The 14,068-nt window shown below is 47.6% G+C and overlaps 1 protein-coding gene across 5 annotated transcripts in view; it reads left to right on the plus strand.

Annotated features, from left to right (window-relative positions):
- Positions 1-14,068, plus strand: part of PIK3R6 (phosphoinositide-3-kinase regulatory subunit 6) — a 147,223-nt gene that overhangs the window by 100,992 nt on the left and 32,163 nt on the right. For all 5 annotated transcript variants that reach the window (XM_068263266.1, XM_068263268.1, XM_068263267.1 and 2 more), the window contains 4 exons: positions 2,326-2,395; positions 3,549-3,732; positions 6,666-6,813; positions 8,261-8,344. In XM_068263266.1, coding sequence (XP_068119367.1) covers positions 2,326-2,395; positions 3,549-3,732; positions 6,666-6,813; positions 8,261-8,344 — 486 coding nt within the window. The remainder of the gene's footprint in view (positions 1-2,325; positions 2,396-3,548; positions 3,733-6,665; positions 6,814-8,260; positions 8,345-14,068) is intronic.

Genomic DNA, 14,068 nt, shown 5'->3' on the forward strand with positions numbered 1-14,068 from the left:
AGTCCGTTCCCAGCCTTGGAGGCCTGGCAGAGGACATTTAGGGTCATGTGGAGAACCATAAAGGACAACCTTGTGAGGGCGTTTCAGAGTCAGAAAAGCCAGGCTGACAAGAGACGCTCGTTAGAGTGGAAATTCCAACCAGGAGATTTGGTTTGGGTATTAACCCGTCACCTGACCCTGAAACAACCCTCTGACAAACTTGGTCCCAGGTTCGTGGGTCCATTCCCAGTTACTAGGAAGATCAACAATGTCATACACACCGTTGATCTCCCCACCAGCATGCGCGGAGTAAGGTCTTTTCACGTATCACTTCTCAAACCCGCAGTTCAGGTGGGTCCCACGCCTCCTCCTCCTGTCTTAGTCGATGCCCAACCCGAGTATGAGGTGGAAAAGATCATAGATTCACGTACTGTACAGAACTCGGTGCAGTATCTCGTACATTGGAAAGGTTACGGCATTGAAGAGAGGCAATGGGTACCGGGGAACCGCATGCATGCGGACAAGTTAGTGAGAGAATTTCATGCTGCACATCCAGAGAAACCTGGTAGGAGCTGTCCGGAGTCCACTCCTCGGGGGGGGGGGGTACTGTGAGGAAGCGCAAAGGAGCCGCCGCCATGAGCCAGCGGCAGGCGGCTCCTTCCGCGCACAGCAGGCGTTCGCACGGAGAGGCAGCCGCCTCCTCACATCATGAGGCGGCTACCTCCGTGCGTCAGCGTATGGAGCGTGGTGAAACCGCCGCGTTGGACGCGGCGGTTAGCACGCAGGTCCCCGCTGCGGAGACTCCGCAGAGCGGGGCTGTGCTGGCTGGGACTCGTAGTCCCTCAGGAGTTAGAGTGACGCGCGCGCACTCAAGACATATTTATGACTCCCTGAGGGGAGTCAGCTGACCAGGCTGGTCAGCTGACTCCAGCACCTCTCCCTATTGGTCCAGCACTTAGGGAGGTGCCGAAAGGCACATAGGTATATATATTGCTGGCTGTTCATTTGTTCCTTGTCTGGCGTTGCGTTCACATACGTGGGAGCACCCAGATCCGTTAGTCAGATCCGTTAGTGTGCCGGGACCAGCTGGAGCTGTAATCCTACACTAAGCTAGATTCCGTTGATAGCTTAAAGTACTAGTTTGATTGTGATTATCTGTTATGACTTCTTGCCTGCCTTGACTACTCTTCTGAACTCTGATCTTGTACCTCGTTATTTCTGATACTCCGTTGCCGAACCCCGGCTCGCTCCTAGACTCTGTTTCTGCCTCCTGATTTTGTACCCCGATATATCTGATACCCCGTTGCCGAACCCTGCCTGTACTTTGACTCTGCCTTTTGTCTGCTGATCTTGTACCTTATCTGTCTGTGTGTTTACGACTTGGCTTGCCCGACCTCGAGAACCGACCTCACGATTGGAGGCGGTTCCCTGTCCCGTTAGTGACACTTGCGCCTGAGTGTCACTTTCGGACTTTCCTTCCCACCGTCAGTCTGACTCCTCCCGTCTTGGAGAGCTCAGACCTGTGGAAGGAATCTGTGCAGTTCTCCTTGCTGCACTGAGGCTTATCATCTGTATTACTGTTGCACCAATCACTACACTCTACTCAGGTGACCAGAGGTTAGCTAGTATATTGGATTATCGGTGATACTGCAGATCACATATAATCTGATATACGTCTGTATTTCCCGTGATACTGCAGTTCACCGGTAATCAGACCTCTCTGTGCTTCACCGAGCGTTACAGGAGGTTAACCACTTAAGGACCGGCCTTGTTTGCGCTGATCTGTGCAGCGTGGGCTCTCCAGCCCACAGCACAGATCAGCAAGCAGCCAGGGCGACCAGACTCCATATGATGTACACAGCGGGGATTGCGTCCCCGCATGTTTACATTTAGCCTGCGAGCCACGATCGGAGGCTCGCAGGCTGTTCACGGAGACACCCTCCGTGTACTGACATGGAAAGTTTCCATGGAAACACCACTGCGACCTGCGTCCGCCTATCGGCTGACGTTGGTCGTTAAATGGTTAAGGTGTGACATATGAAGTATCAAAGGTTTGATAGAAGAAGAGAGAAAGAATATAGATCCCGAGCCGACATAGATGCATACATAGGGAATACAGAGTCAGAACCCCAGTCAAGGTTTACTCATTGCATCTGAACATCCAATAAGCATTCTGGGCAGAGCATCGCTATGACATCCAGGCAGTTAGTATTTTCTTAGAATCATGCCTTTAATGACAGCCCCCATAGACCTCGCCTGGCCTTCCTGTGTGCTGCTGTTTGTTTAGGTATCAGTAATACTGTGTGTACAGCTATGATTTTATAGTTTGGGTTTTTTCTTATTCAGGGTTTTCTTACCAGAAAATGATTGTATCTGAACAAAATCTCAAAAGGGACGTCCTTCAGCAGCAGGACAAGTGAGTGATCCTCATTATTATATTATAGCATTGTAGAGTATGGAAGACATAGGTACTATTCCTCCCCGAGATGTTGTTTGAGGTGAAATGGGGCCCTAAGTGCAGTAACAATTTTGGGCCCACCCTTCATGGCCATCTGGCTTTTTTGGTAAGATTTGGTGGGAGTCGGCCTCAACCAGGCACCCTAGCCTCTCTGCAGGCCCTGGGCAACTGCCTAATTTGGCTTATGGATGATTCCGCTCCGATTCTTCTTTATGACCAGCCAATCTCTCCCAACATAAGCCCCCCAATGCTACCCCACCCTCCATGTGCAAGAAATCCCCTCCGTGTTTAACCCCCCAAAAAGTAACTCCTTTACCAACAATTAAAAAAATGCCCCTGCATTTCCCAGCAACCCCGCCAGAACTTGAAACCACAAAGTCACAAGATTCTATAAAGTCTCTTATTGTACATATGTCCTGTTTAGGAACCTTTTTATCTAATAGCATAATGACATTTGTCATTTTTCTTATGTGTATGTCAATCTTCTTTAAAAGACACATCCACACTAAAAATAAAAAAATCTACTTACCTGGTGCTTCCTGCAGCCCCTTGCAGCCGTCCGGTGCCCTCGCCTCAACTCTGTTCCCCGCAGGTGGCCCGAGGTCCTCTCCGGTACAAGAGGCCTATTTGCGCTCCAATATGCGTCTCACGTAGTTGCGCTGACGTCACCCGGACTGTACTGTGCAGGGGAAGTAGTTATGCGCCTGTGCAGTACAGTCCGAATGAAGCCAGTGCAACTCCGTGAGCCGCACCCTGGAGCGCAAGTAGATGCCAACCTGGCGAGATACAAATCTATGAAGTCTCCCTTGCCCGCAGGTTTAATACAAGTGATGCACAGTCTGGAATCTAGCAAATCAGACATACTTACTGAAGACTTTGCCTGGCCCATTCCAAGGAGCATGTCATTTGCATTAAATTTGCATGCAAGCAAGGAAAATAAGCATCTCATTGACCATCTCTGGCGCTGAGAGGCTTTTGCATTCAACATCCGTAATTCCAGCCGAGGAGATCCCCTCGATTCCCCTTCCATGCACTGTTGTGTTTTTTGCTTGCTGTTTGTGAAGTTGTGCTCGGTTGCGTTGCTGATGAGTTGTTGCTGTGCTCTGTGCAGGGTGCTGCTGTTCCTGGACCCCGGCCTGGTATCTGAGGCTGTGTGTAACACTCTCCTCCGGGAGACACAAGCGGCTCAGATGTCTCACACTCCAGTCTCCTGCATGAACTATGTTATCGCCAACTGCATACAGGCCTCCCTGGGAAAGGACTGCCACATAGCCCTGCTGCAGAGGGCGCTGGAGGTAGGTGCAAAGTCTGCCATCACTCCAACTGCAACAAGTCTACAATTCTCCATAAGACAGTCTAGAGCAGGGGTCTCAAACTCAATTTACCTGGGGGCTGCAGGAGGCAAAGTCAGGATGAGGCTGGGCCGCATAAGGGATTTCACGAAAAGTCAATCAGCAGCCTATTTTGCCGAATTTTACCTTATAGTTCACTTCAGTGCTCCCATTACAAGTAATCCGCCGTGTCCCCGCCGCAAAACGAGGGCTGCAGAGCCCTCAAATCGCCTGAGGGGGGCAATCCGCCGGCATTTCCTGGAAGGGGCAGAGCTTTCAGCTTCAGCTCTGACCCTCCTGACGTCAATCGCGGCGCATCGCCGTCTCTCCCCGCCCCTCTCTGTGAAGGAAGAGTGAGACGGGCGGGCAGAGGCGGCGATGCGCCGCGATTGACGTCAGGAGGGGCAGAGCTGAAACTGAAAGCTCTGCCCCTTCCAGGAAATGCCGGCGGATTGCCCCCCAAGCGATTTGGGGGCTCTGCAGCCCTTGTTTAGCGGCGGGGATGCGGCGGATTACTTGGGAGCACTGAAGCGAACTATAAGGAAGCTTTTGCCGGCGCGGGCCACAAAATATTGTATCGAGGGCTGCAAATGGCCCGCGGGCCGCGAGTTTGAGACCCCTGGTCTAGAGGGGTTAAAGCGGATCTGAGATGAAAAACTAACTAGAACAAGTAACTTGTCTGTATATCTTATCTAAAGTTTAGATAGTTTACACAGCAAATCTAGCTGCAAACTGCTTTAATAGAATATGATCATTTCTTCCTGTGATACAATGACAGCAGCCATGTTGTTTGTAAACATTACACAGAGGCAGGCTTATCAGCATCTTGAGTAAAAAACCCTAATCCCCTCTCCTCCTCCCCCCCCTCCTCCTGCCCAGACTGAGCTTCCATGAGCCCTTGCTACTGTCTGAAAGTGCCTTGGCTCTCTGAAAACCTGTGGGCGTGGCTTGTTTAATTTATAGGGAATTAGAATATTAAAACAAGGACAAAACAGTATTTGGCTTGAGGAATGCCCTATAAACTATAGGAAAGGAACACAAGTATGCAATGAGTAAAAGTTCATCTCGGATCCACTTTAAGGTGGAGCTAAGCACAAAACTTCCTCTCCACTCTAAAAATTTAGCCACAGCATGACAGCCTTTATGGGAAAAAAAAATTTCATTACAATTTATGGAAAGAATAAAAAAAAAACCTGACGTTTTAACTTGGTTTGACTTTGCAGGGAGCACTGATAGGGTTAAGCCTCAGTGTTTACTGTATGGGGAGAGCTCCCTAGGCGGAGCTCTCCTGCAGTCTATTCACAGAACTCAGACACTGTGATCTGGTTAAACAAACACAGAACGCAGAGCAGTGAATTTGTTCAGCAACTCTATGTGGAATTTTGTAAATCTTTTGTGTGCTGTAGGAGAGTTCGGATCCGTGTTAAAGGCACCCTGAGCAGATGCCGTGGGTATGCATATAAGCATATATATATATATATATATATATATATATATATATATATATATATATATATATATATATATACACACATACATATATAGGAGACACTTCGGGCTTGTTCATACCTAGAGCATTTTCGGGTTGTTTAAGCGTTTTTTTAAAATACCTACCTCAATAGAAGGAAGGCCCTAGATAGTCAGGAGGTTTCCCCGGTCCTCTTGAGCACACCGTTCCTGCCTGGGTCTAAGCATAGCCAACAAGGGCTTCTTCAATATGCACTTGTTGCCATGCTCCTGTCCGAGCTTTTCCATACTGCGCATGTCCACTGTGGACTATACATGCCCATCAGAACCATGCCGCTCGTGCACAACTGTTCCATCCGTGCATGAGTGGCGTCAATCTACAGAAATGCTTGTACATGGATGGGAGCGCGGCCTTGTAGATGAAGCGGGTCCCAGGCAGCAGTGGTGAGCTCAAGAGGAATCTTGGAAGCCTCCAGACCATCCAGAGGCTTCCTACTGCAGGTACATTCATTCCCATCGTGAACAAGGCCGGATTTATACATTTCAGCCCCCTGAGCCAAGTGTATGGGCTCCCCTTCCAAGTGCAGCAGCCCCCCCCTCCCATGCCATGTGCAGCCCCCTCTTCCATGTGTAACATACATGTACTGTTGCCCCACTGTTTCAAATGCAGCTACTAGGAAATCAGCTTCCTTTTCCATTGTGGCATCCACTTTCCTAGGTAGCAACCCATATTTCATGTCTGGGTGCCTCCTTCTACTGCAGCCGCCCAAGGCCCGGGCTGTGTGGCCTTTCCAGAAATCCTGCCCTGGTTGTGGACAGTTTAGATGCAAGGAACTGCTCCTGCAGAAACTCCTGAGTGCAACTACCATTCCCCCTCAATGTTATAGCAACTCAGGAGATACACGTAATTCAGGCACCGGCTATTGCCGGTGGCCCAATTACCTTTTCGTTTAGCTAATTTGTGGGCGCCCAGATTAGCTACACAGCGATGGCGCTGAAATTGTCAGCATGTCCTCTGGGTCTTCTCCGTGGTCCCGCTGGCGGCTCCAGTAGGTGCGCGACTTTGGCCAAAGTCATGCACCTAACAGAGCCACCAGAGAGACCACGTAGGGGACCTAGAGGACGCAGAGGAACCTCGCGGGCTACAGGGGGTTGTAGGAAGCTCCAAGTAAGTTTAGATTTTCATTTTCTTCCTCTGGTCGGGGTCCCTGTAACGTAGTATACTGAACAATGTAGTACGGTCTATTACATGACCTCACAATGCCTCTTAAAATGCTGCATTCATTTTTTCATTTAAGACATAAGCACGGTTGGCAGCATGGAGAAACGCCTCACACATTTGCATCTTTTGTTTGCTTTCATGATGTATTCAACATAGTACTCGTGTTCTTATTTCGTTTTCTATTTCTCTGTTTGTTTAACCTGGAAAGGACCAAACCACAGAGGAAGTGGAACTTTGGTTCCAGGAAGTTTTGTCTGCGGTGGAGCGCAGCGAACAAGAAGGCGGAGCCAACCGACGAAGGCACAGCGAGAGACTCCGAGAGATTTATGATAAGATTGTCGCCTCTCCCCACGAAGGTAGAACAAAGAAAATATCAACCAAATCTAAAAACAAAGAAAGACATTTATACGCACAAAAAGAGCGACATATCAGTGTTATACAGTGACTGCGAAAACACTTCATCGCATTAGCGAGGAGAACGCCAGCGCATACCACTAAGGCTGCATCTGAAATGACCACCAGCTCAGTGTGCAGCACCCAAATAGATTTTCTGCACACTTCACATTCAATTCAGATGCAAATCATATGCAAATCTGACTTCATTGCATTAGACTGTAATTGTGTACTTAGTCACAGCCAAAGAGAAAGCAGCAGTAGTGTTTGGGGGGGGGGGGGGGGGTATAGGACCCCTGCATAAATACTGCCATACCCCTGACCCCTGATCGACCAGCAAAAAATGTCATGTCTGTTCAATAATGTCGATCATGAGGCACTGTCTGTTACTGAGGCCAGTCTTGGGGGACTGTTACTGGGGTTTATTATGAGGGTCTTTTATTGAGTTTTGATCTGTTACTGGGGACATAATATGTGGGAAAGATGCCAGCTAGTTGATATCTGGTGTACGTGATGGTCCCATCTTACTTTTTGGGAGACAAGCTGCCTAATTATGTTATTTGTGGGAAACAAATGGCTGTGGAGTCGAGAAGGAGCCATTTTGGGCACCTGGAGTTGGAGGTTTCATAAACTGAGGAGTTGGATGATTTTTGTACTAACTCCACAGCCCTGGTAAGTTTTAGGGCCCGTTTCCACTATTGCAAATCTGCATGCGTTTCCTGCATGCAGATTCGCACAGCCAATACAAGTGGATGGGCCTTTTTCCACTTGTCAGTTTTCCTGAGCGTTTTTCTGTGCAGGATTTTTCTGCACGGCAGAGCCCTCAGAATTCGCCTGCGTGTGAAATGCATGCGAATCGCCGCTAATGTATTTAATAGGGAAATCGCCTGCGGCTTTGGTATGCGAATTTTCATGCGAATTCGCATGGAAATCAATGGAAAAGCACACCGGCCCTTCCATGGTTAAATTCACATACAGCGTCATCCATGCGAATTTTCATGCGAATTCACACGAAAATTTGCATACAACCGCATGCGAAATTCGCATCCGAATGCAAATTTTTACTGCGGCGATTTGCACCGCACAAGTGGAAACGGGCCTTAGACTAAGGGGTTGAAGCAGTTTTGGGTACCTGGACTCGGTGATTTCATAAACTGAGGAGTCGGATTATTTTTCTCCACACAGTTCCTGACAGGAACTGTGATATGGGGATGAAAGTGGAATTTTTAGTATACAAAGTAACCCTTAACAACCAATCAGAAATGATAGTCAATGGATAGGTGTCCATTAACTTAAATCGGATTGGCTGGTCAGGTTGGCCCCCACTGCACTCTCTGTGAGGTGCTCTGCTATTGGCTGTAGTAGAGGAATTGTCGCTACGACACTAATTCATGCTCTTTTGTCTTCTAGAAGCCTCGGTGTCTAAGCTGCAGCGAATACCGTTCCCCAGCCCGAATATCAGCGTTCACCTGTGGAACGACGACGACCAGCTATGTAATTACACTTCTTTTATTACAGTAGTTATCAGACTGTATTTATCCGTGTCTGGGGAGGATCTGTGTGACCCGGGATACGCCCACAGCTTCCACGGCCAGCATTACTGACGGATCAGCATATATTTATATGACGTGCTGATTAGGCTTTGCGCTTTACAAGCCTGACAAGTCTGGATGTGTCAGAAGACATTCTGCTATAGTTTGAGTTGAAAGATTATTCTTGCATGCTGTGCGCACAGTGCAGTCCCCTCCAACAATTCGCTGGCCTTCATTAAATTCACCTTTTCTCTTAAAGGGGGACTATGGTGAAAAATTGTAAAATTTAAAATATGTGCAACCATACACAAATAAGTTTTTTCCAGTGTAAAATTAGCCATAAATTACCGTATTTCGCGCCGTATAAGACGCTCCGGAATATAAGACGCACCCAGGTTTAGAGGGCAAAAAACAGGAAAAAAATATAAACTAAACCTGGTGCGTCCATATTTCAGGAGTGTCTTATACATGACCTCCCCCAAATGGTGTCCTCCTGTGTACCTCATGTGCCCTCTTATCTCACCCTGTCTACCTAAGTTGTCCTGTTGTCTCCCCCTGTGTCCTCTGGTCTCCCCCCTGTGTCCTCTGGTCTCCCCCCTGTGCCCTCTGGTCCCCCCCCCCTGTAGTTACCCCCCTGTGGTCTCCCTTGTACCCTGTGGTTGCCCTCCTGTGTCCTCTGGTCCCCCCTGTGCCCTGTGGTTTCCCCCGTGTCCTCTGGTCCCCCACTGTCCCCTGCGGTTGCCCCCCTGTGTCCTCTGCCCCCCTGTGCCCTGTGGTCACCCCCGTGTCCTGTGGTCACCCCCATGTCCTCTGGTCCCCCCTGTGATCGCCCCCGTGTCCTCTTGTCCCCCCCCTGTACTCTGTGGTCCCCCTGTGTCTTCTGGTCCCCCTCCTGTGTCCTCTTGTCCCCCCTGTACCCTGTGGTCACCCCCCTGTGTCCTCTGGTCCCCCCTGTGGTCGCCCCCCTGTGTCCTCTTGTCCCCTCTGTACCCTGTGGTCCCCCCTGTGGTCCACCTCCTGTGTCCTCCTGTCCCCTGTGGTCCCTCCCTGTGGTCGCCCTGCTGTGTCCTCTTGCCCCCCCCAGCGTCCTCATGTGTCCCCGCTGGCCTGGCCTGCCCCTCGCTTATGTCTCCGGCCCCCCCCGCTTAGGTCTCCGGGTCCCCTGCAGTCAGCGGCAGCAGCTGAGCTTACCTCCTCCATGTGTCCCCGCTGGCCTGGCCTGCCCCCCGCTTATGTCTCCGGTCCCCCCGCTTATGTCTCCGGGTCCCCTGCAGTCAGCGGCAACAGCAGCTTACCTCCTCCATCTTGCCCGCGGCAATTGAAGACATCCGGCTTCCCCGTGCGGCTTCCTCTAGTGCCGGCTTCTAATGACGCATCATTGATGACGCGTCATTAGAAGCCGGCACTAGAGGAAGCCGCACGGGGAAGCCGGATGTCTTCAATCGCCGCGGGCAAGATGGAGGAGGTAAGCTGCTGCCGCTGACTGCAGGGTACCCGGAGACATAAGCGGGGGGACCGGAGACATAAGCGGGGGACAGGCCAGGCCAGCGGGGACACATGAGGACGCTGGGGGGACACAGGCAGGGAATACCCGATGGCGTCGGGTCGTATCGGCGGGCGCGTGGAAGTCGGGGATTCCCTGCCTTTGCTGTATAAGACGCAGGGACTTTTTCTCCCTATTTTTTGGGGAGAAAAAGTGCGTCTTATACGGCGAAAAATACGGTACTTTTCTCCTATGTTGCTGTCACTTACAGTAGGTAGTAGAAACAAGTTTTGGACTAGTCCATCTCTTCATAGGGGATTCTCAAGGATTTATTTATTTTCAAAAGCACTTAGTGAATGGCAGTTGCTTTGTCCAACTGCCAAAAACTGTGTAGCGAGCAGGGAGGCTGGCCAGCATCATTGTTTAAATCCTTTTTAGGGAATATCTTTATAAAGAATAAAGGCCTTGCTGAGAATCCCCTATGTCGAGATGGACTAGTACAAAGCCTGTCACTTCTGTCAGATTTCTACTACCTACTGTAAGTGACAGCAACATAGGAGAAAAGTCATTTATGGCTCATTTCACTCTGGAAAAAACGTACTTCTTATTTGTCTAAGTTTGCACCCATTTACAATTTTTCGCCACAGTGCCCCTTTAACCCATTCAGGTTCCGTCGTTTTCACGTGAGAAATGTTCACCTCCCATTCATTAGCCTATAACTTTATCACTACTTATCACAATGCACTGATCTATATCTTGTTTTTTCCGCCACCAATTAGGCTTTCTTTGGGGGGTACATTTTGCTAAGAGCCACTTTACTGTAAATGCATTTTAACAGGAAGAATAAGAAAAAAATGGAAAAATTCATTATTTCTCAGTTTTCAGCCATTATAGTTTTAAAATAATACATGCCTCCATAATTAAAACTCGCGTATTGTATTTGTCCATATGTCCCGGTTATTACACCGTTAAAATTATGTCCCTATCACAATGTATGGCGACAATATTTTATTTGGAAATAAAGGTGCATTTTTTCCATTTTGCATCGATCACTATTTACAAGTTTAAAATAAAAAAAATATAGAAATATTTCATCTTTACATTGATATTTAAAAAGTTTAGACCCTTAGGTAAATATTTACATGTTTTTTTTATTTTTTTTATTGTAATGTTTTTTTTTTTTATGTTAAACATTTTATTTGGGTACTTTTGGGAGGGTGGGAGGTAAACAATAGATTTATAATGGAAATGTGTGTTAATTCTTTTTGTTTTTCAGGTGTAGTATTACTTTTTGGCCACAAGATGGCGGCCATGAGTTTGTTTACATGACGTCACTCTAAGCGTAGCACGCGCTTAGAGTGACGCATCGGGAAGGAGACGGCTAGAAAAAGCTCAGCTTCCGAGAGAAGCTGTCGCTTTTTCAGCGGGGGAGAGGAATCAATGATCGGGCTCCATAGCCCGATACATTGATTCCTTGGCTACCGAATCCGCGGCCGGGAGTGCGCGTGCACGCGCACGATCGGCCGCGGGGGCGCGCGGTAGCGCGCATGGTTCCTGGACGTAGAAACTACGTCCAGGAACCAAAATAGGTTAAGCTTTCTCCTAGGACCTAGGTGATATTTTCACACTTTAAAGTGAACCTACCAGCTCCCTGCAGCCGCCTCTGCCCTCGCCGCCACAAAGTGATCCACCAGTCCCCTGTAGAGACCCTCTGTGCGGCCCTAGTCCGTGCGCCTCCTGGTCGTGCTCCGCGCATGCACAGTATGAATAAATCTCTATGGTGCATGCGCAGCGACGGGAGAGTGATAGAGGATGCCCGCAGTGGCCTGTTCACCCTCCTCGGCCAGCCGGAAGAGGGTCGCTGCGGGGGACTGGAGGGGCACTTAAGGTGGCCACACACCATACAATACAGTGATCCGATTTTACAGCAATTCGATAAATATGAAAAAAATTTAAAGCTTTTTTTTTTCATTCGACTGAAAAATCTGATTTCCCCCTTTTTTATTTTTATCAATCCGGAATGCTGGAAATTTTTCTTTACTTCTTCTAAAGATTGTATGGTGTGTGTTAGATTGTGAATTTATTAATATACACACCCTAGCAATTTTCTCAGTTTCCAATCATTTTTATCATAATTGGGGAAATTTGAACATGTGTGTGTGGTACATTGGTCATATTTTTGAAATGTTACAATCAGTCAGAAAAACTGATTGCAATTCTTAAATTGAAGAAATATTTAAAAAATTGTATGGTGTGTGGCCCCCTTTAGTGTAGTGACGGCGCGGGCACAGGGAGGCTGCAGGGGGCTGGGAGAAGCCCCAGGTAAGTTAAACTTGTTTTTTTTCACTTGAGTTTAGGTTTCCTTTAAAAACAAAATGCCTTTGAAAGGGAACCTGAAGTGAGGGGGATATGAAGGCTGCCAAATGTATTTCCTTTGGCAGTCCTGCTGCAGTAGTGTCTGAATCACACCAGAAACAAGCATGCGGCTAATCCAATCACACTTCAGTCAGAAACATCTGATCTGCTGCATGCTTGTTCAGGGGCTAGCGTGAAAATGTGAGCGAATTCCCAAAACGTCTTCTTGGCAATCCCCAGCGGATCAAATCGGGGGCAGCAAATTGCACCCACCTTTTAGCACCATGATGTGATATGACCCAGGGGTAAATGGCAAACATTTATTTTCCTTTACTCTCCTCTCCCTGGTCTTGGGAAATCAGGGTATCTTTTATAGTTCATACACAGTGTATATATAGAAACTTTGCTGTTTTTCAACTCACTGCATTTAGAAACAAAACCTCATGTTTTTATATAGGCCAACCACTGCCACTGACAGTGCGCAACCACACAGACACACACACATACACATACAGCTTTCATAGACTTTATACTTTGTCACATGTCAGGGTTTAGCTTTACATGTTTTTAACCACTTTACTCCCAGCGGTGCGGATTTCTCCGTCCCTTTTTCCACCCTGTTAACACAAAGGGACAGAGAAATCCGCACCTGGCGCCACTCCCGCTCGCTTGTCCGCGCTCCTTCGTGCACGCCGCCGCTCGCCCGTAGATCAATGAACAGGAAAAAACGTTCCAGTTCGTTGATCCAAGCCCCCGCAATGATCAGCTGCTTCTACGAGAAGCAGCGCGATCATTGTGAAAAAAAAAAAAAAAGGTTTCCCAGCCTCATAACACTGAAGGACGCTTGCAGGACGCATAAACAAAAACTTACTGTGGCCATCTTGTGGCCAAATAGTAAAACTAAACCCTAAAGCATTTTTCATATAGAAATACATTAGTTATACATAAAAAAAATTAACTCATTACCTCCCACACTCCACAATTTTTTTGGGGGGGGGGGTAATTTAAAAAAAAAATTACAATTAAAAAAAAATACATAAATAGTTGCCTTAGGGACTGAACTTTTTAAATATTTATGTCAAGAGGGTATAACACTGTTACTTTATAAACTATGGGCTTGTAATTAGGGATGGACGCAAAACTGAAAAACATGCACCTTTATTTCCAAATAAAATATTGGCGCCAAACATTGTGATAGGGACATCATTTAAACGGTTTTATAACCAGGACAAATGGGCAAATAAATTTCATGGGTTTTAATTACAGTAGCCATTCATTATTTAAAAACTATAAAGGCCGAAAACTGAAAAATAATTTTTTCCCACATTTTTTCTTATTTTCCCATTAAAACACATTTACAATAAAATAATTCTTGGCATAATGTCCCACCTAAAGAAAGCCTAATTGGTGGCGAAAAAAAACAAGAAATAGTTCATTTCATTGGGATAAGTAATGATAAAGTTATAGACGAATGAATGGAAGGAGCGCTGAAAGGTGAAAATTGCTCTGGTGCTCAGGGGGTAAAACCCCTCAGTGGTGAAGTGGTTAAATGCACCTGTGAGAGTGAAGGCCCGTTTACACTTAAAAAAGCATGGTAAAATCACTGTACACTTCAGAGTGATCATCACTTTACTAAGCACCGTACCGCGATCACTCCAGAATCGTGGCAAAAATGCTGCAGGTAACGCGCTTTGCGTTCGTCGCTAATCGCAAAACGCCCACGATCGGTGCCAATCGCGGCAGTGAGATCACGGCCATAGGTTAGAATAGCACTAGTGCTTTAAAAAGCGCTAGCGCATAGGCGATTCCCTAGTGTGAATGGGCCCTAAAGGCAAGTACACATTTTCA

Source organism: Hyperolius riggenbachi, chromosome 12, assembly GCF_040937935.1.
Source record: "Hyperolius riggenbachi isolate aHypRig1 chromosome 12, aHypRig1.pri, whole genome shotgun sequence".
Taxonomy (NCBI): domain Eukaryota; kingdom Metazoa; phylum Chordata; class Amphibia; order Anura; family Hyperoliidae; genus Hyperolius; species Hyperolius riggenbachi.